Genomic DNA, 23,170 nt, shown 5'->3' on the forward strand with positions numbered 1-23,170 from the left:
CAAACATGTTTCATACATATTATCTTAGAAATGCAGAAGGAATAAGACGCTGAAGACTGATCTCAGAAAACAGACACAGCTCCAAGTTTAAACAATTGACCTGAAGGTGCTGTGCTCTGTTTGCGATTAGTGACCCCAAGTGAAATTTTTGGAATTTTTTAAGGCTTTCTTATTATAACCCCATGACTCATCACTGCAGTATTGTCTCCACTATGCTACATGGAGAACATCACCTGGCCATGGCAATGGCCTGACATTTAGAATACAGTTCTTACACCACATGTCACTTTTTATATTAATGTAAGACAGTTACTTGTTATAAAAAGATCCATGCATATTCTAAAACAGTTCATATCCCTAGAGTTTAAATGCACTGTTTGCACTTGGACATTTTAAGTTTCAAAATAAATTAGCCCTACAATCACAAGTCCAACTTTACATCAACTTCAGTATAGTTTCAGACATTTCCCAGGTCTGTTTAGAAACTTTCAGCTATACCAAAGTAAGAAAGTTAGTGGTGACTATTTGCCATTTACATGAATTGCTCTTTACATGGTTAGGAGAGGAAGTAAGAAAATTCACACATCAGTATTATCATGTTCTTTATGAAGTCAGTACATTTACGTAAGAATTTCAGTTTAGAACAAAATTTGTAGTATAAACATCTATTTAGGTTCATTTATTTCTTTTTTCATCAGGAGAGGTAAGGAAAGTAAAACATATGCATTTCAGGGATATTCAGTACCACAGATTTATCCAAAACAAAAATCCAATCACAACAAGGCTGTAAAAGCCTATTCAAGACACCAAAACTCTGTTTTCACTCTAGTCTTATACTCCTACAAGCAATTCCACATGCAGGCAAGTGAAAGCGCCTGCAGGTATTGGAACTATCACTATACTGCAAGCCCAGGGCTGTAGAGTCCAAGCACAGATTAAGGTGCTGCAATGGAACCAAGCTGCTGGAAAATGTATTGGTGTTGTATTTGAAAGAGGCGTATCACACCTACCCAGCCACAAGAATTTTGGGAATTTCTCCAGCAAATGCTTCCGCCATCTCCCGGCTGCCCACATTGGCAATGCAGTGCAGAGCAAGGCCCATGAAGGTGGGGTTCCGGCTGGCCAGGTCGTTCTTGATGGCATTGTTTATCAGGCGAATGAGCTCGCTGTTGGAGTTCACCAGCACGGAGATGAACAGATAGCCCTGTGAGTCACAACATGGAAAATCTATTTTAGCTGACTTCATTTATTGTAACATTAACAGGAAACACGATTTCTTTGACACACACACTTCTCTCCAATACCATATGGGCAGAAATGGGCATTTAGACAGAGCAAAGGCTAGAAAGATTAAGTGAATTAAAAATGAGTAAATTCAGTGTTACCCTAATTATCTGGTTTTAAATGTTTTCTCATTCTATTCTGGCAGATACTCAAAAGATAATTTTAGATGGATGGGGACCAATCAAGATTTTGGCTTATTATTCAAATACTAACAAGTTACATGCACCTGACAAACACAGCCTTATCTTTTGACATGGAAAGAGACATTTGGAAAATTAAACAGTTACTTCCCTTTTAATGCAAGACTCAAGGCAGTTTCTTAACAAAAGTAATAATTTTATGCAGAATGCACATTTTTTGCAACTAGTTCAAGACTCCCTGTACACAAAGGTGTTTAGATTTCAGAATAATTCCTAGAGTCAAAATAAGGCTTTAAGCCAGGGCAGAGGGAATGAAGCAAAATTCTTTACAGACTCCACAGCTGAGGCAGGATATTAGACAGACCAGTTTATCTTTTTTAGAGCTCAAGTTACTCACAATTTGTTTCTCTGTATATCTATTGGAACTGAGCAGGTTTACAGCCTCCATGTGACCAAAGTCAATGTCATGACCCAGCAGAAAGATGAAGAGCAGTTTGCAGACATATTTTTTCTTACTGTAACCATCCAGGGCCTTGTCACCTGAAAAGCAAGGAAATAAACAACAATTAGGTCTATGTTTTACCTGGTTACCTAGTGATAATTCCATCTACCATTATCTATATCCTAAAGGATGATAATGAAAGGATGGTCAGGAAAAAAATGCTGTCACTTGCCCTTGAGGTATCCTGCAGTGTCCTTAGAGTATGTTCCTACTAAGAGGCAGCACATCCATGTTCGTTCCATTTTGATTTTCCCACTTCGGTTAAGAACATTTATGTCTTCCATACACCTTGTCCTCTTAAACCAACTATCAAACCTTTATCTCAGTAAAGGTGTTAACATACTTTTCCAAGTGCACCACTGTAGAGAACTCAGTAGCAACAAAAAAAACTCCAGCAAGTTGTTTTACAAAGATCAGGTGACAATGGTCTATCCCAAACACTTGAAGAAACACATGAATTGAGATTACCATGAGAATTTTAACATTTTTGTAAAATGAAAGTATTCACGAGTGTTCCAGTTTCAGAAGAAAAAGGCACTCTAAATAGGTTTGGCCATATGTTGCAGTACTGCTGATTTTAGAAGCTTGCAGAAGCAACATGGAGCAGTGCAGCTTCCAGTTCATCGGGAGACCACTGCTTTTCCTGAAGGGAAGAGCTACATATGAACATAACACTTTCTGTGTTATATTCCCTCCCTACCTCAAATCAGGTTATAAAGGGGTATCCAGTAAATCAGGTAAGACTGACTGCTGAATAGCAAGATTCTGATATATACTGCTGCCTAAAAGTCTATATAAGCTCCTTCATCTCAGCATTCTGGACCTGGAATAACTGATCTGTCACATCAAGTGTGTACTCCTTAGTGACGGGCAAGCTCAGCCAGAACAGCACAGCATACTCTAAAGCTTCACTAAGATATCCCTTACTCACTGCCCTTGCCAATAAAAGCTCTAAGCTGCCTTTTTGTTTTATATTTAGCTGCCTATTACATAAATCTGGAGTCAAAAAAGAATCTTAGTAGTATAGAAGTTGGTCCTTCTTCCTTCTCATGAACTGATAAAGAGGCATATTAAATTTGCCAGGCCACATGGCATCTATAGCTCCCCTGGATTTCACACTACATTCACAGACTGGATAAAAACCAAGGAAACCTTACCACTACTCAACTTACAGTTAGTGAAGGAATGAAGACTACCATCTATGTGTGAAGACATGTAAGAATGAGCCAACAGAAAGCGTACTGGTCCACTGAAGTACACAATGCTAAAAGGTTATGTTTACAGGCTGCAACTATGCATTTTGGGGGTTGCTTTCTATTTTGACCCTAAAAAATTCTTCTATTTAATCTTATTTCAACTGAGATTAATTTAAGCAAACCACTGCTATTTTAATGCAGACAATGATATTCTTCTAATTTGGGTTTTTTAGGCACCTGTTGATTTTTTTTAACTGGCACAGACACTGCATCAGTTGCCAACAAAAAAGCTTCACCTTAAAGCAATTTTTATGTTGTGCGAAGAGGAGTCATCTTCAGGTCCATACTACAGAATATATGTCACATTTTACTTCAATACAGGAGGCAGCACTATTGAAGACACCCATAGCAGTGAAATTCTGGCTGTACTGGATCCTGTGAGCACCCTCTAACAACAGCAAGCTCTGCAGACAGCTGTCTAAAGACATGTTTTCTTCAAGCCACTTTCACAGTTCGCTGCCATAAGGCTCTTTTCCTGCTGAGTCAGCAAGCAAATGTAGGGAATTTTGTTCTCCTAGACATCGGAATTACTGTCAGAAGAACCTGAGTGAAACGTCCAGTGGGAAGTATTTTTTTTTTCCTTCTTTGGAATCAATATGGCCAGAAGAAAGAGAAGAAACTCAAACATGTCTGCTTCTCTGCTGTGACCTCCAAACTATGGTGTAAGCAACAATGGAGTATTCTGCATAAATACTTCCTGTTATACTGTTTTCCCAGTGAAATGGCACTCAAGAGCAGAACCTTCTTCCTATCCCACCATGGCAGGGAGATGCAGATCAAAGATACCTTTCCTTAGGAGAGGCAAGGGAAAAAAGCCCAAAAACAAAACACAGGAAAGGCAGTGACAGCTTTACTTTTCTAGTATTTTTTCAGCTGCTTAGAGTTTCTACAAACTCTTAAAATTTGATTTTAATTGGTCATCTACATGAGATCCAGAAGGAAAAGAAATAACCAGTGAATAAACTAGTGGGTCTTCACATTACTTAGCAACAAAAACCACTCTAACTCCTGACAAGCCAGCTATTCTAGGGGACCAATGAAAGGAATAGGTGATGCTCATTACCATTAGCAGATACTATTGTGACTCTCAGAAGGGGGCACTAAATAAGCTGAATCCATTTTAGTCAGTCTAATTCTAGTGGCCAAGCTCTACATAACTGAGGACTTACTATGGTATTGGATAGCATTAATATAATGAGTTGCTTCTCTGAGATTCAGATACACCAAAAGACATCAGAAAGTAGCTTTCACTTCACCACAAGTGAAGACACCCCAACCAACCTCCAAGTCCGAATTCCCAGCAGGCCAAGAGGCTGACCTGCAGCTGCCTGTTAGTGTACAATCATCAGGAATACACAAAAGTTAGAAGTATTAAATCTAATCTCTTATATTCTCAAATAACTGGTGTTGACTTTGTGATACCAGAAAGGAAGAGGGAGAACAGAATGCTGAAACCCAATTGCTTAATGAAGAACATAGGGAATGAAAATATGTATACTTCAAATCACATCAACTTCCACAACAAACTATTTGTCAGAGTTTAGCAATTCCTTTTTTAGGTTTAGGACCTAGCTATTTAAAACATTATATCCTTCCAAGATCCCAGTATTTTAAGAGATTAGCAAGGTCCTTGGATCTCAGGGTATTTGAAGAATTTTTGAGAGAAGCTACGCCATGGAATCAAGCACAAAATATATTACCATCCTACTAACAAGGAGCTTCCTTCTCCACCATGTGGTATCAAAGAAAAATATTGCAAAATCAGTTCCTGAAACACCTCTTCCGAAGACAGAAAAAATGCTACACTGACTGCTTTCAAAGGCTCCTGTTCCTTGTCTACAGAAGTCAAAGCAATGTGAGAGTTCTCAAGCAACTTTATAAACTAGGCCAAGTTCTAGTTCCTACAGCTCTTCTAAGTCTTATTAGTTTCCAGCAATAACAGAATATCAGGGATTTTAAAGTTTTTTTATTATTTAATTATCTGAGCAATTTGAAAAAAGAGCATTTCAGTCAAAGGTCTCACAGTGGTTGTCTAACTCCAGCTGTCTTTTGAAGTCTGTGACTCTGATTCTTATTGAAATTTTAACTATTCCACTCCCTTCCATGTTGCATTTATGGAGAGTTCTGAAGGTTCTATTTTAAACATTACTAACAAGTCTCATTGCTTAAGTATGTGCCAAAATAGTACAGCTTCCCCCAGTCCCAAGCAAACATCCGAACAAGGGCAGAAGGAAATGTCACATGTTCTGTTATCTTTATTGCAATACACAATCATTTCTTTTAACTCAGCTCATTTTCAAATGCTTTCGGAAACATTTGCAAATGCTGCAAATCAAGTCAGCAGAAACAGGAAGGATTCACAATACATGTCAGCAGGTTTTGAGCACAGTGGGCATTTCAAAGGCTACTTGCTTTTCCCAAAAAATTTATTAGTTATTTGGCTAGGAAAAATTACTAACAGCTGATTAACAATGAGCACTATTAAGAAATAATTACTACTTCCAAATTTCTGTGTATCACCTCCCTAGAATTTGAACACAGAAGTTCTGGTTTTCCTTGCTTATACATATCTTTCACACAACCCTCTGAAAAGAGGTAAGGCAAGAAAGCATTATAAGACCTTTTAATTCAAAAGCAGCAGCTTCCAGCTCTAGCTGGGAACGTAAGTTAAAAAACAGCATGTGCTTTTCAATCGAACTCAGTGTATTTAAAAGCCAGTATGCTGCACTGTTACTGAGCCTGCTACCAGCAAGAGGGGTCAGGAAAACAGTTTGGTCCTTGGGATGTTCAGTGGGAGTAGATAAGGAAGCCTGACAAGTCTAATCTCACTAGCTTTCACATGGCCTTAAAATCTTTGCTTTTAAAACCACAATAATGGCTTTTGCAAAACAGAATGGACAACACTGTTTCTTTGCTTCCTTCCTACACTGACCTCTGTTCATGCAGCTGGCAGCAATCCAGGGATATACTGTATCAGAAGGCCACTACTAGCTTAGAGGCTAAGAGAACTGAATTTGATTTTTATGTATGTAGCTACACTTTGAGACAAGATCTGTATTTCTGTAGGGGTGACAGTCCAAACCCTCTACATCAAACGCTGAATATTTGTGCAAAATAACCCATACAAATTCATAAACTTATATTTATTTACCATATTACTAGCACCAGAATACAGATCAGCCCTACAACTCAGGTCATATTTGAAGCCTGATTATGCTTCCAATAATTCAGTTTGTCTGAATTACTGAAGACACTTCATGATTTTACTGCGTGATTGCCTTCACACGTGATCAGAAGACAGTGTGATTAAGCAGACCCATCTTAAAAATAAAGCCTATGCTTTCACAGCCTGCTAGGAGAGCAATTTACTGAGTTCACTGTTACATAGCTTCAGTTTAAAACAGGTATTTAGACCTTATCTTAACTTCCTCCAAAGGGTTACCAGGTATTTTGGGAAAAGAGAGATAATTTGCTCAAATATGGCAAACCAAGTCAAAAGAAAAAAAAAAGGAAAAAAACCGCAACAATTAACAACTCACATTGGGGCACTTTTGCATGAGCTGAAAAGAAGATACACAAGCATGTCTGAAATCTAGCAGCCACTAGTAACACAAACCCTACTAAGCAATCAGAACAAAACTAAATCCTAATGCCAGAGCAGGGAAAAAGGAACAAGTCTGAATCAGGCAGAGAATAAAGTTCCTCTGACCACAGAAACAGCTTACAGATTTGTGGGCAGCTTCATTAATACATAAATTCTGGTTTGAGAGAGCAAAGTGATACAACAATTTAATAAACCGGGCATTTTTTCACTCCCAAAGCAGTTACGTCTTTGACGCTGAGACTTCCAGTTTCGTTCAAGCATGGGAACAAAATCAGCTTACGGTCTGAACATGTAAAACAAAAGGAATAGCATCTCTGCACATTTTACTCCTACAGCTTCTTCTTTATCACACTGGTGTAGCTTCTCTCTAGTACATTCTTCTTATCTCAGTTAATGCAGAAGCATTTAAAGCAACCGTCAAGGACACTGTGACCTCAGCAATGGAGCTTCCTCATGCTTAGACAAGAGACACAGTCACCTTAAGTACAGAGATTCTAAATTCCTGCTCAGCTGGGTGCACAAAAGCTGGATCAGAACCCAAAGCCATAGCACAAGTTCCATGAGTTCAAAGAAAGTATTGCTTGTGCAGAGACATAAAACCTCATCCCAGCCTGTTAAATACAAGGGTACTTTAAACACCAAGGTACCCAGACATAAGGCAGGTATCAGGCCTGACAGCTACTTGCACTTTGCTAAAACAAAGGTAGAAATATTGAGGCTCTGTCTGCAACAGTGTAAGAATACACCTTGCAAGTTACATGGGATGGGCATCCAGATAATGCAACAGCGTGTGCTGAAGCACACAAAGGCCCAGAGGTAGACCAGTCTCCTACATTAGTGTCACACAAGAACTTCTCTGTCAAGTGGTGTTGTTTCTTGGCCTTTCCCTGATTACAGCCATGCAGTTAGTCCAAAAGCTGCATCTTTGGCCAGGAAGGGCCAGTAACTCAGAGCACCAGTATTCACCACAGTTATTCAGCAAGGGACTTCATCTTAACTTGACAATCACACATTTGTCTTAATCCAACTATTTTAAAACATTTTGAGGTCAGAGCTACATGAAAAGTAACTGGGCTAAACTGAGTAATCTCCACTTAAACCAAGAATAAAATGCATATGAAAGCCTCTTAAATTTTTATACAGCCCTTCTGCAACAAAGAACCACACAGCATGAAGTCCATGTGGGCGTCCCGCAGCAGAAAGATAACACAGCTATCAGCTCCTCACACTCTCAAGGCCTCAAGCAGTTACACAGCAAGTTGTCTAAACGCAACTTTTTCCAAATTGTGACATATATGTTTTTACTCAGGCTTCATCAAGTTATTGTCTTCAGGTAACTAAGATTTTCCACCCAAAATCCATACAGATTTAGTAATAAACCATAATGAAGATCAGCTACAAGAAGGCTTAGCTATCTTCTGCTCAAGCTATTGAATGAGCATATACTGACCTTTATTCAAAACTATTTAAATAGTGCTTAAAGGATGCTACTCAAGGTATGCAGGCTAAAGTTATGACACTACTTTGCTGAAAGCACCTCTATTCTCTGATCACTGCCTGATTTATGGCTCTACATAGCCAGGGATTCCTATGATAATTTCTCCCCTGTTTTATGAGCAAGCAGAGAAGAATTAACTGTTCATGTACTTTTACCTATTTTTCTAAGAAAAAAATATAAACAAAGAGGCACGTGATGGCTTCTAATTTTGAAGAATTTCTTGCACTGTCGTTAACTCTTCCCTTCTAAGCTGTTGATGACACTCAGGTTTCTGAAGGTCTTCATACACCTTAAAGAGACATACTACTTAAAATGTACCCACAGATTATACAAAGTTCAGGAAAGTTATTTGTTAATGTATTGAGTATTCCAAACAGATATGCTGGTCTAAGCCAGGATAGCCAACTAAGGTAAATGAATTTACCACAAATCCAGCAGATTCTGAAGGCACATATATGACCTCCACATTGCAATGCCTTATCTAACTATACACACTGCCCCAGAACTATTTAAACAAAACTTGCCACAGCCACTACTGTCATAACTCAATTTAAAAACATCCCAACTGCCCCTCAGAATCTTTAAACTTTGAAACCACATAGACAACTTGAATACAGCTAACAGCATGAGTTTTACCTTGTGCTGTTTAAAAGTTAATTGCTGCCTCTTGAAATTAGTTACTGCATATCCTTTGTTTCACATGAATAATTTGTACTGTTGTTGCTTGTGGTCAAGATGTATAGCTTCAGCAACTACACATTTTAATTTAATTCTCCTAGAAGACAGCCTAACCCATGACTTCCATAAAGGGCTCAGAGCTGAAGAAGGAGGAAGGAAGAAAAGTTTAAACAGATGCTGTTTTACTGGAAATAATCACATCCACCTATGTTACTTCAAACTATTCACAGCCTCATAGCTTTCTGGAAGCAAACAGGCTGAGTAGTCACATGGTTAGGAGGGCAAGTATTAGAAATAGTTTGTGACCAGCAGCCCAATGCCTTGATAGAGGATGGAGTTTGCTTCTGTTATGGCCAAGAATCACAGGACTGTCAGAACGTTCTATAGTTAAAGAGAACATTTTCAACAGTAATTCTAACAGACTGCTCTACCATTTTGCTTGAGTCAGCAGCTGACAAAAGTTGTACAAGCATGTAAAAACAAAACCCCATAAAAGAAAGTTATACGGAAATATACATAGTATAGTATGATCAAGTCACTTACCTTTAAATTTTGACCGAATGTTTGCTAGTTCTTTATTTATCCTCTTTATCTCTGCCTCTTTACTTTTGCCTGAAATGAAAAGAACACGTATCAGGACACAGTGCTTTGGACATCCCTCTGCTACCAGAAGCATTTTTTCACCCGAACAGAAACATACATTTGTGAACATACAAACAACAGGAGGAGTCACAACTCTCCATTTCCATCACTGGAACTAAAGGCAAACAGAGGTAACATAAGCATCACTTTGTACAGAAATGTGAGAAGCTCTAAGGACCTCCCTGTTCCAAGAAGCTTTGCAGACTTTAGAAAGTGTCACTTGCATATAACCTGAGATGTCACTGGTACTGACTTTCACAAATGCTCCAGTTTCTGTTCCTGAAACTGCCCAGAGAAAAATGAATTTTACTTCCTACGTGATTACTAAGTTGACTTTGTGCTTTGCAGGAGTGAGTCTCCTAAGCACAATCTTATAAACAAGCAGCTCAGGTTATTCCTCACCTTAAGGACAAGCCAATTTATTGTTTCTCTGTTGAACGGTCATCCAGTTCAACAGCTTTAAAAACATTCTTAACAGACTGAAGAGGAAATGCAGCAATCTCACAAGGAGTCCAAAGGCTCAAGACCTCACACAGTTAGGATACAAGTTCAGACTTTCAATGTATCTCATGAAAGTAATTTGAAAACCAGAAATATTTAAAATTCACACTTTATTAGATGACTTGGCAATCCTATGCTTCTCAGCACCATCAGCATTTCATATCAACTTTTGATTCCAAGAACAGGTATTGGGATTTCTAGTACCAATTCAAGCTACATAGAGAAACAGCTGCAGTTCAAATTCTGGTAATGCAAACTTATTCAAGTAATACTTGCATTGTCCAAACCAAAACAGCTTATTACTCTTTAGCATTTTAGTTTTTGGTGACTGAGATTGTAGAGACATCTGGGTCCGCTGTCTCCTACATGAGCAGAAGCACAGAAAGGTAAAACAGCCAGCTCGGGCACTGTGATCAGCTGCCTGTCATTTGAGGGAAGCAACTGAAGTACACTTCAGCAATGCAGAACTGGCCATTTAGTTCTGTAGTTAATTCAGACCTGTACCTACTCAAAATTTCAACAAGTCTAAAACTTTTGTCCATTTTCCAAAAGTTTCAAGCAGTTTCAAGCATTCCAAACATCAACTAGCAGCAGAAAATGACAGCTTCCTTCCCTCTTCATCACATGTATTTGCTACAAGGTTATTATGAGTAAAAGTCTCCTAGCCCTGGTTCAAAATGGCCCAAACTTATGAGTTGTGGGGATCACATGCCCTGCGTTCACACATTTCCCCACACCACCGGGATCATAGCTACAGTCAGGAATGTGCAAGCAGGGGATGTGACAAGGCTTGAAGAGCAGCTCATGATCAGCATTCCAAAGCACCTCCAATCTCACCCCTTTCTTCAACAGAAACATCCCACAGTATTTAAATATCCCACTACATTTCCAAGTCCAAAAGCCTGTGTCACCCTAGGATTGTTAATCCTCCCTCTACTATTCCTTTGGGGAACTTACAGCAGGCTCTATAAAAGGTGACTAAGTAACTCAAGGAAACAAGTGCCTTAGGATAGTTTAAGAGCAAAGTATAAAGGAATCCCTTGCCAAGTACAAATGAATCTAGATTTTGTAATTTCTTGACTTAGAGTCAAAAAAATAACTGAAGTTAGGCACTTCTGAAACCAACTCTTGCATAAGATGCAGAAAACGGGTTTGTATTAATCTGCCTCTAACAATGGCCACAAGAGAACAGAGAGAGAGCAGCCATAGCACACTGCACAAACAGAACTGTTAGGCCCAAAATAGAAGCAACTACTTTAGTTTGCCTTGTCCTTTTAACAAAATACCTACAGACCCCACATACTCACTTCAAATGGAATTTTCCCATTCTACAACAGCATTTTGTAAGGGCTGCTGCTCAAAAGACTTAAGTGCGGGTGCCTTGGCAGGCACTCCACAGGGCAAAAAACAACCCACAACTTCAGAGCTCAATAATTTACAATAGCTGTTCTGAAACAAATTGTAGTTGATATCTGTATGCACTTTGATTTCCAGATAAAGCAGAAGATAATGTCCACAGTTTTAATTTGACCTAGAAATTCCAATTAACTCCCAGAATGACAAAGCTAAAGAACACAGTATAGTTCCCTCAGTTTATAAAGATGCATCTGTTGGAATCACAAAGTCTAGCAGTTTTCACTAATATATTATGAAACAAGAGTTTTGTTCTAATTTAACTTGTCAATCTAAAGAAAGCTGGTTTTAAAGCAGTAACACTATTTATTGTGCCAATGAGCAGCAAGTCGTACAATCTAAGACCTGAAGTGTCTTCCTTTATAGATTTTAGATTTGTCTTAATTGGATTATTTGTCCTGTGCACACAGCAGAGAAACTCAAATGTTTGCTTCTAGGGCACTTGCCAGCATTAGGAGTTCATTACTACACTGAAGCAAGTAGTTTGCTTCTCCACCCTGAGAGAACAGGGGCCACAGTAACATACCCCAAAAGGGTGCAAATGTTTACGTAAATAAACAACACTTCAATTTTGTAAGCTGTATTTTGTAGTTTTTTTTAAAGAGTTGAAAACAACTTCCCTTATTTTCAGCCATACATCTGCTTCTGATGAAAAATTTAATCTCCTGAAGCTATTAGTTTATTTTCCCTTTTACCATGGGAAGAGCACGTCTCATTAAGACATAACCACAGAGCCTGGAGATTCATTTACATTAACAGGGCAGAGAATGTAGAGCTCAGTCTGGGACATTGCTAGCCTGAGTAGGATATTTAGTTTTTAAATTTAGAAACTAGGTCTTTGCTCTGTATCTTTAACCTATGTTTCTAAGGAAAGTGAATTGCAATATTTACTTTGAATTATTACCAATTGTTCCTCTCACCTCAGCAAGTGTAGTAATAATCACAATTTTAAAATGTTAAAAATAGGGTGAGGAAAGGGAAACAGTAATACGTATCAGTTAGCTTTTCTTAACCCAAGATGAAACCAAGGCCATCTTTTACTTTTTTTAAAACCACCGAAACCTCCTGGCAAACCTTTCAAGCAGCATTATTTACCTGCTACACTCACAGATTATCAGTTACTGCTAGAAATTGTGTTCTTTGTGTCCTAAGCAAGCAACAGAGCATTAAGCAAAGCCTGACTAAAATACTTCAGGAATTCGTGAAGTCAGCACCTTTTGTAGAAATAGTCTGCAGGCTCAGCAACACAAACATGGAAATCCCACCCCCACGCATACAGCTGTAGCAGCGAGATGACAGGAACACCCAGAGTCACATCTGAAGGTTTATTATCTCAAATTTTAAATCTTGCTTAGCATATGAACAAAAGTCTTTTTCAAGTAATTCCTTCAGGCTGTTCTACTTTGAAGGCAGTATATGATCTCATCCAGACTATGACCAAACAAACAGCTTAGCAATTAGCAGGTGCTAAAAAGTTTAACTCCATATACTGGAGATCACATTGAACAATTAAGTTTTCACCTTATTACTAATTACAGTCTATGCAAGCCTGCAATTGTAGTTTTAAAGAACAGTACCAGTACACCAAGTGTTAAATGTCACTGAGGGCAATCACACAATGCTGAGGACAACTCACAAGTTAAAACCAGGCTGAAGTACCTAACCCCAAATTTCCTCAACTCCAGCAGTTTATATTGTATAGTAACCTTATTCAAACACAATTAACTGCTTATATTAGAGGATAACAAAGCAAAACAAAAGCTCACAGTGGAAGGCAGCTTCCATTATAAAGGACAAAAGAAAATACAAGTATCATAAACCAAAAACCAATTTTTAGCTAGATCTTCTGTCCCACCAAGTGTGGAAGGGCACTGCTAAAATGTGTTTGATTAACTGAAGTTTTCATCACATTACTCTGACTTGTCAGCACTCACTGAATAATTTCTATATGCATATTTTATTTTTACCATCACTAGAAACACTCAAGTAGCCTTTAGGACAGTAAAAAGGAAGATGATGATGATAGCTGAAGGAGTGCTATGCTGCAGGAATAGAGGCTTACGTTTCAGAGCTAACAAAGGCACTTACTCTGCCACACTTTCAGGCTGTTACCCAGCTCCCAGTCTCATGAAATTATCAGAGCTGTATACCAACAAAATGTTCTGTAATCACACATTCAGCTTGGAGAGGCTTTAATAAAGGTCATGTCATGTGTACAGACTGCTGGGTAGGACAGTAGTTAAGCCAGAGCACAAGAAGATTATGTTGCATATGAGTTCAGGCCGTATCCTTCTCACTTTCACTTATTCAGACTTTTACCATTTTAACAGACTATCATTAAATACCTGTAATAAGTTATTAAAAGAGTTGACTGCAAGTCAGTAAGCTTTGGTTGCTGTTTTGCAGCAAAGACATGCAGTGTTTGTAGCCTTACAACCCTAGTGTATGAGTGCTGCTCATCATCTCCAAGATGAGTACTGAGCACACAGGTAGCCAGCCACAACACAGTCCAAGGTGCTTATGGGTGATTACTTCATATTTGGCAGTTTGTCAGGCTTCAGACTCCATCATGCTGCCTACTGCCTTCACTAGAGAAGGTAAATTTAGTCTGCAGAGCAGTATTATCTTTAATTACCATCTTGTTTAACAAAGATAGAGTAGGGAACATCGCAAGTCACGCAGCTCATCAAAGAATCAACTACTATTCTTGTATTTCCCAGTAATCCAGGCTACAGCCAGTACTTCAGTTCTGCATAAATACACCTCCATTCCTCTGTTTGGAGCTCTGCATTACAACCTAAAGAATGAGAAAATAGAGGTTACAGGAAAGGGGTTGTTGAGTCCATTCATTTGAAAAGAACACCTGACATAGCTTAATAGTAACCTGGCAGCAGGGTTGCAAGGTTAAGGAAGTGCTTCAAGGTTAGAATTAGTGTGTTGCTTTGGCTCACTCAGACAGTGACCTGCTCCATCAGGATTAACTTGCTGCTATACTAACTGCAGACTGTTAAAGGAAAGTTTGAGGCACACAACCTACCTGTGCTAACTAAACTGTTCTACTAGTTAAGAACTACTAGTTCTCAACTTTCATACAAACCACTTGATATATTTCTGACCAAGCCTACACATTTATTTCCCAAAGGAAGAGAGAAGCGTTTTTTCTATCAGCAGCTACACAAATACTGAGCTGAGCAGATTTCTGCAGGCAAGGCCTTGAGACACAGGCATACTGTCAACACTGAAAGCAACAAATAAATAAATAAATCACTTCACAAAAGTTTAGATGTTCCCAGTACTCATCTGGCTCCAATCTGCTTAAGGCCTGCAGTCAGTGTAATTGAGCCCAGCCAATAATTCATTTTGAATTTACATACAGGTGAGAACTACACTGTGCTACCTCTTAGCCTTACCTGCCCTACGGCCATCTGACAATTTATGATTACAGATGCACAACTGCTGGCATGAACTATAAGCAGAGGATAGGAGGCTCTGTTAGCACAAGGAAAAAGCCTGCCACAATTATGTCATGCTTCCTGAAGGCCAGTAGTAGTGTGACTTTCTGAGGCACTATGATAGGCCTAATATAACATGAACTCTGTTCACATTCAATTATCAAACAGGCCTTGAAGAGAGAGGACAAGTTACTTTTCTGTTTAGGAGAGGGAATACAAATACTACCAAGGTTAATTAAGAGCAGCAGCTTCCCTGAATTCCTCAATGGCCAGGAAAACTTAGGAAGAACACAGTTCTCACAAAAAAGATAAATTCTCAATTTCAAAGGTGATGTTAGACATCTTCCCTGAGAGCTGCGAGTCATTGTTTTCCAAACATAAGAATGTTTCTGGTTATGTTTTCCTCAGCCTCGACATCAGGAGCATCCAAGCTGATTGGCCATTTCAGTGGGAGAGACAGCACAGCCAAACTGCTACCCAACTTCCCTTGAGCAAAACACTGATAGTTTGACAGTCAGTTTGATTCAAGGCTGTGCTTCTTAAGAGACAGCTACAGACAGTTCCTAAACACTGCTCTTGTCCTGGCCCACACATTCCTGCTACTACCTTGTATTGCTGCAGATCAGTTTGGGAGCCTAACAACCAAAAGCAAGATGGCAAAGTCTAGGCTAAGGCCAGAGCTAAAGCTAAGTCATGCCAGCTTTATCACAAGTCATAGTGCCAGCAGAAGACATGACCAGGTATAGAACAAGTTCACCCATTCACTGTCTAAACACACTTCAGTTAGCATAAAGCAATCAAATGACCCACTTGCCTTTTCCATTGCTAAACCAGCCTGCAAACATGATGCAAAGACTACACTGCATTTTGAACCCTGCTGTCAGGGAACAGAGAAACTGGTTGAAAGACAGGGAAAGTCAAAACAAATAATAGTGTCTCCACTGAAAAAATGATAGAGATAGAGGAAAATATGCATGTAAAGGTAATCAGTGCCTCCATTTCTGCCTTTGTGAAAGAGCTTTTTTACTTATTCATATCAGTAAATTAAACCATTACTTTTACCTGCCAGCAGGACAGATACTCATGTTACAGCTCTAGAGGATAGATTAGCCATTTGCTATGCAGATCATGATCTTCATGAAGTAAATCACCAAATCCATCCTCCAGCTCTCCCTAATCTCTCAGCTGTCTCTTCAGCACAGCAGGGAAGAAGGCAAAAGAAAGGCAGACAGGTTGCACAGCAATACATTAGACGAGTCTGCTTGCCCATCCTCACATTGTCAGTCTGTCTTTATAAATTCCTTCATTTGGTTAAACTATCTAGGGTATTACAACAGAGTTGCAAGCTCCAGCTCCACGTGAGTCTGAAGGAGCTTGTTGGTGCAATTGTTTACAAACTCACTGCACAACTAATCCAGAGAGACTACAATAAAATACGGAACACCTTTACCAGAAAAAAAAAAAAAAAAAAAAAAAAAAAAAAAAAAAAAAAAAAGTTGTTTTTGGAACTTTTGTTCACAAATCAACCTGTTCAAGTCTGCAGAGCAAGAAGCTTTTTGTTTACTGACGTGCTAACATCCTGTTATGAAGAAAAACAGGAGTGCATGCTGTCCTTCCACAAGATCTGTTTGATCAGAAGAAGTGCCTGTCATGTTGAAGATGACGAATGGCACAAAGGCAGTTTAGGAATGCTGTGTCTTTGGACATCCTGCTGTGATTAGATATCTAAAGACAGACACCAGTGACCTACTGATAGTTTAGAACTTTATGTAGAGTACATTTTCTAATATTCTGCACAGTAAGTGAACTACTATCCACAGAACTGACTTCTTCCTCCACTATGCCACTAGAGATTTGCCCCTGTAACAACACTTCTCAGGAAACAGAAGGGAGTCACAGGCTTTACTGTAATCCACTAATCCATTAACTCCTTGTCCTCATAAGAGAAGAGAAATAAGAGCACAAAAGCAGCTTTCCAATCCAGATGTCATAAACTGCAACAATTTAATACAAGTTTAATGATTTTAGATGCTTACCATGGCTATTTTTTTCTAACTAAGCACCATAAATTAAGAGCAAATTTGAGAAGTAACCAGGTAATAGCATCTTGTTTAAGACCAGATCTTTCTCTAGAATAACTGAAGGTGTACTGGAAGTTCATATCCAAGTGACTTTGTGACATCAGAACATCTGTCTGGCAGTTTAGGTGGCAAAACAGCATTGACTCCTATCAAAAGAGAAGTTTTAAGCCAAGAAGACATGCAAACAGTAAGTGCAGGGTTAGGCTTGTATATAAAGCAGCTCTTCCTTGACTGAGCAGCATCCGAGCAGTCATTTCCTTGACCAGACTTTTCACACTGCAGAGCTACACTCCCTTCAACAAGAGAAGGCAGTATTTGCACTGATTTACTACACGTCACTGTGGACTCTCTTCTACCTTCATTCAAACAGAAGAACAGTTTGAGGCCTATCCTAGTTTAGCTATCACTTCTAAACTACTGTTTCAGGGACCTTAAAATACTTTTGAGCTCATTAATTAATGCAGATATGTACTAGTCTCTGCAACAGCCCTTAATTTCCTCTTATCAGTCCTGATGGGCAGTCTTTATCCAAAGGAATTCAAATTAAGCAGTCCAGGGTATCTAACAGAGAGGTTGGATGTCACATGAAAGACTCTAGCTCTTTACTATCTCTCCTCTAAGTCAAACATGCACAAATTAAACAAGCATAAAAAAAAAACTAACAAAAACATCCCAGCCATTACGAGCTCTTTGAAATGACCAGGAGCAAGCCAAGACAGAGAAGCAATGGGAAAACAGCAGTTTTGTTTTAGAGATCCTCCTCAGACTAATCTCATGCTAATTGTGTTTTCCTTAAAGCACTCTCCTGCAAATAGTAGCAAGTGATGCAAGACTTAGAGCTTATTATAGCACGTTCTTAGGGCTGTTTTTTCAGGCCAGAAACTGACCATATTAGATGCACTGCCACAGCCTTGAAGAAGCAACAGGAGAGCAAACCAAGATGCCTTGCCTTCCAATTTCTTCAAAAAGGTAAGTAATCTAAGAATACATGTAAAAAAAGTCTCTGACTGTCTAGATAAGTATTTCAAGTCCTGCTTTAACACTACATGCAATGCAAACAAGAAGCCACACTTCAGAGGAGCAATGCAGTAGCTTTAGCCTACACAGTGACATATAATAATTATTTACAGGTAACTAAATCAAGCTGTACGTGCTCAAACTTCACATGAAGTTTGTTTCACTGGGTGGCTGTTCTCACAGAGAAAAATACACATACCCATGTAGTCATTTAATCCATGAACGTGCCCCTCCCACCTACACCTGCAGTGCAGTTCATAACCTACCATCCATGCAAACAGGTGATCATCGTATGATGAATTTAATGAACCATCTTTTTTCAATCCCCACTTGCTGACCTGTAACCTGATGCACCAGTCCCAGTGCAGTGAAGCAAAGACACATTTTGGGAGGTTCAGCTTCAGGACATTATCCCTTGTCCAGTACAATGAAAATTAAATGCATTAAGTTCTATGAGAAGAAATAGACCTTTGTTTATTATATTTGTTGGATTTTATTTAAGGAAAAAATTTGGCCTGAGGAAAAAGAAACTGTAACTTGGAGGAAAATATGCAAAGAAACTTTCTGAGAACAAATTCAGGAATTCTCCCTCCGTCTGTCCAACTTCTGGAGCAAAACTGAAAAGGTAAGACAGTTACCTAGCAAGGGAAATTAAGAACTGTCTTGTCCTCCAAACCTGTGACAAAAGCAGCTTTTGCCTCTGTGCAGACACATCCCATCAACCTAAAAGGAAGTGGCTTCCCAATTTTAATGTGGAGCAGGAGGTTACCAGTAATACACTTAATATTGTAATAGAAACTATTTCTACATTACAGGCTGCAAATGAAAGGAGAAAAGCAAGCTTTCCTGGTTGTCAGGGTGAACAGCAAATAGCACTGTTGCTGCAGCAGAATAGGTGAGTGACAAATGACTTAAAAGTATTTCATTGTGAGATAAGCATAAAGCTGTACTCAAGAAAAAAGAGGACCCAAAAAAAAAAAAAAAAAAAAAAAAAAGAAAATAGACTCCTGATGATGTATCTGTCAGCTAAGACAGCTGGAGAGTTTATAAAGCACCATCTTGCATAAGCCAATTGCTTCAGCAGCTCTGCAGTAGACACAAGAAAAGACTTAACATGCTATTTAAGAATAAATATTTCTTGCAGGAGTCCATATGCTTGTAACACATGCAGATCTTGTTAGGTTTTAGTTCATGAGGCACGTAATCCATGCAGTGACAAGGACTCCTCCTGACCTGAACTCCCAGGTTTGGACAGCACTTCACCAAATCACAGGGTTCAGAACTTTCAGCTCCACTCCACCACAATTTTTTGCACAGCATAGCCACACCTAACTATTTTCTCAGTCACACCAACCAAGAATCAAGTACTGCAGTTTGGCTTTCAACCTGTAGTTTTCTCGTCTCTCCTCTAAAAACCTACTTACTGTAGTAATTTATATATTTTACAAAACGATCCAAATAAACTTTCTAGACAAGTTCATGCATCTGCTAGCAAACTGACAGACATCTAAAAGGGTTATTTTCTAAAACATATTTTTATTTGGCATCTGCACTAAGACCTCCATATGCAAAATGCAAAGCCTACAGTAAGAAGCTGCCCTGAAACAAAATTCTGGAGAGCCATAAGGAACTGAAGGATAATTCATTTTCTTGTACTATCATATTTTGAAAATTCACTTGATCTTTGTATGAATAAAGAACATTTCATTTTGAAAGAAGACACTCAATATGACAGCTTCACAGAGACTAGAGCAAAGTCAAAGTGCTAAGATGCCTCTCTTAGCCTTGAAATGTTTTACAATTGCTGCTGCAAGTAGTATTCCAACTGTTTTTAACAAAAAACATCAGACTTTTGAGAAATCAGTGTATTTTAAAATAGTCTACTTTAAAAAATACATCTGACACAGAAGTATTTAAGACAAAAATCAAGAAGTTTAATAGATAAACCATGTGCCAAAAATATGTCTAAACAACACAGAAGTGACAACCAAGCTTTGAAGTATTAAAGACAGGCTAGTAGTGCGAGCTGCTTGTTCACAATCAGCTACAGTTGTAAACACTGAAAACTGCTACCAAGTAAGACTTATGTGAAGCCTGTAACAGACTGGTATAAAGATAGGCAAGACAGGCATCACTCCCAAATCAGTAAGATATCCAACCTGTAAAAGAATCTTGCATTATTTAGTACTGCCGACATAGTAGATACAAATGTCCAAAAAATAAATCTTGATGTAAGGAGATCATCCATCCAAGCACAGTCAGTGCAATTGTGTGTGCACCCTTCTTTTTTCAGCAAGATCGGTAATGTAGCATCCTTATCTGTGCAGAATCTTTCAGAATAACCCCCCCCAAACACACCATGTTTCACCATTACTCATAATCTGGAAACACTATTGGCGAATTAAAAGTGCCAAGCCTTTGTGGCAGTATTCAAAAGAGATACAGGAGTCCAGCAAAGCCAAAATTTGGATTGAAATTAAAAATGCCCGCAGAACTTTCTGCGTTACTGCAACTATCAGATATTTAGTCCAATTTTAAGGCTACAAATAGAGGTCAAGAGCTGCACATGGCATCTAGCTTCCCTCCCTTCTCAAAAAAGGAACACTTGCTTTTTCTTTGCTTAGTAAAAAGATGCTGTTCACCTTAATAGCTGCTACTTTTTGTTCTTGACAACATCTAGCCTCCTCACTGAAGAGGCGAAGAGGGAGCTCTAGCCAACAGCAATACCTGCAAAGCCCAGTCTCCAGAGAGTACTTCTGTGAATACTCCAGGAAGCGCTTTTGTGAATCTTACTCTGTGTACACTAGCCCAGGGTTAGCTGGCAGCACTCAGAGCTCCACTAGAGGAAAGGCTCAAATGCCATTCACAGCTATCTGGAAGCTTCATACATCACCCACTAGTGGGAATACCAGCTCTTCTGCAGTTGTTAAGAAGATGCTGTTTTTTCCATTATGAAGGCAAGAAAGATACACAAGTAATTACAGCTCCCAAACATCTGTCTGGACAGAGACAAAACATTTGAGATACACCAATATTTGTTTGAAGAGTCAGAGCATTAACATTTTATTTGTATCACCAGTAAGTTACATCGTTGTGTTTCCTGCAGATAACTAGAGCATGAGAGGTTTGTTGCTCCATCTGGACGAAGGGAGCTTCAGCTCTGTTCACACATTGCCTCGTGGGGAAATAAGTACCTAATTTGTTATATCCTACCACGTTAAATTTTGTTATTTCACATCCCTGAACACATGTTACAAACCTAAGAGCCCAAATGTTTCTCTTGTATTTACTTCTAGCGAATTCCACTGAAAACAAGCATGGACAAATTTAACCAACTGCAAGACATGAAACACTGATGAATCAAGTAATACTGTTTCTAGCTAAATCAATGAAAACAATGATTAAAAAATCATTGTGAACTGTATTGGGTAGATACAACAGCTTAACAAGTCTTAACTGCTATGACACCAAGTGGAACTATGTTACACACGTAGCTTACACAGAACACCAGGACACTGGAAAATGCTCACTGAATAGCAAGGCCAACTAGACAAAGCACAAGAGCATTTGTGTAACCTGGAAATGCTACACTACGCATTTTATAAGCCATCTTCTACACAGACCAGAGTGAAGTCTAAAGCAACCTAAGGACCTGCAACTCTGTTTTGAAAAAGAAAAACCACCTTATTCAAACAGCTTCTGCTCTAAGGAAGAATATTAACCTTGAATTTGTTCACATCTCCATGTCCAAATCACCTGATTATAAAGACACTGCATTTAAATGCTCTCATTTTCCCAGTATAATTTCTTTGCCAGGTTTTTTTATCAGAAGTCATCACTATGAAGTTTTTCAAGCCAGTGTGATTAAATAATCCCAATGCAAGCCCAGTCAGAACAACATAATTTGCATTTAAAAATTCTCCAAATCTGTTTATATCTTTAGAGAGAAGACCTTACTGCCATTCCTCCACTGCTTTTAAAATAGCCTCAAGTGATCTACAGAGACACACAGGTGGACAAAATAGAGCTGTTTCATCACACCAACAACAGCGACCTTAGCCCTTCCCCAGGCAATTCCTGCCACATCATACACTTAGATCTCTAACTCCGATTAATATTAAACTATTGTATGCAATTCTCGGACAAAAAGGAAGACTGAGCACTGAAGTGTGCCCCCACACACACCCCTTCCCCCCACACCAAGCAGCAGCAGATCTGTACTCCTCCTCTCCCGCTGCACAGTCACAGACATGCTCCCCCACATCTCTCGGGGGGGGGGCACTTACTCGCACCCCCCTCCATCCCATTTTTGATTACACTGATCCCAAGCGCTGATTTCCACCAAAGCACAATCTTAAAGCCAATTTAAGCCAAGCCTAGGCATACGCACTGAGGGCCCTGCTCTCAGGCGCCTACAGAGGCCTGTTTTCCATCAGTGACGTGATGAACCGAGAGCCGCTCAGGGATCTGGAAGGAGCCCAGGGACGCCTCTCCCTGCCCCGCCGCACACGCACCCGCGCCCCGGCACCGCTCCGGCGCATCGCGAACAACGGCGGCACCGACCCCCGGCACCCCCTCGGCCCGGGCGGCCACCGCGACACTCAGGGACGGGCGAGGGGGGTGACAGGGGCAGTGAGGGGGGAGGGAAACACCCCAACCCTCCCACCCAAAACGCACAAACCCACGGGCAAATGCTTTATGCTGCCCCCCCTCCTCGCCGCGCCGCCCCCCCGAGCGCGTCGCCATTTCGTGAGACAGGAGCGCTCCGAACTGCCCGCTGCGGGGATCAGGGGGGAGAGGGGAGCACTGGGAAGGAGATCGAGGGGTGAAGCCCCGGCCCCACGGGGCACCCGCCCATGGCGACGGCCGGCGCGGCCCAGCCCAGGCCCCGGCCCCGGCACCACTCACAGTTGCGGATATCGGAGATGAAGACCGCCAGGCCTCGCATGCCATCGCCCTTCGACACCGCAGGCATCGTGGCGCACGATCACGGCCGCCCAGGGACGCGACACGCCAAACCCCCGCAGCCGCCGCCCGCTCTCCCCGCGGGCTGCTTCAGGCCGCTCCGCCGCCGCCGCCGCCTCCGCAGCGCGCAGGCGCCG

The 23,170-nt window shown here is 40.1% G+C and overlaps 1 protein-coding gene across 3 annotated transcripts in view; it reads right to left on the bottom strand.

The window, feature by feature from the left end:
- Positions 1-23,170, bottom strand: part of AP2A2 (adaptor related protein complex 2 subunit alpha 2) — a 45,102-nt gene extending 21,932 nt beyond the window's left edge. For all 3 annotated transcript variants that reach the window (XM_041481133.1, XM_041481132.1, XM_041481134.1), the window contains exons 1-4: positions 22,977-23,170; positions 9,506-9,574; positions 1,822-1,964; positions 1,011-1,204 (exon numbers count right to left, since the gene is read on the bottom strand). In XM_041481133.1, the coding sequence (XP_041337067.1) occupies positions 1,011-1,204; positions 1,822-1,964; positions 9,506-9,574; positions 22,977-23,043 (473 nt within the window). In that variant the 5' untranslated portion in view covers positions 23,044-23,170. The remainder of the gene's footprint in view (positions 1-1,010; positions 1,205-1,821; positions 1,965-9,505; positions 9,575-22,976) is intronic.

Source organism: Pyrgilauda ruficollis, unplaced genomic scaffold (genome assembly GCF_017590135.1).
Source record: "Pyrgilauda ruficollis isolate IOZ18807 unplaced genomic scaffold, ASM1759013v1 scaffold55, whole genome shotgun sequence".
Lineage (NCBI taxonomy): Eukaryota > Metazoa > Chordata > Aves > Passeriformes > Passeridae > Pyrgilauda > Pyrgilauda ruficollis.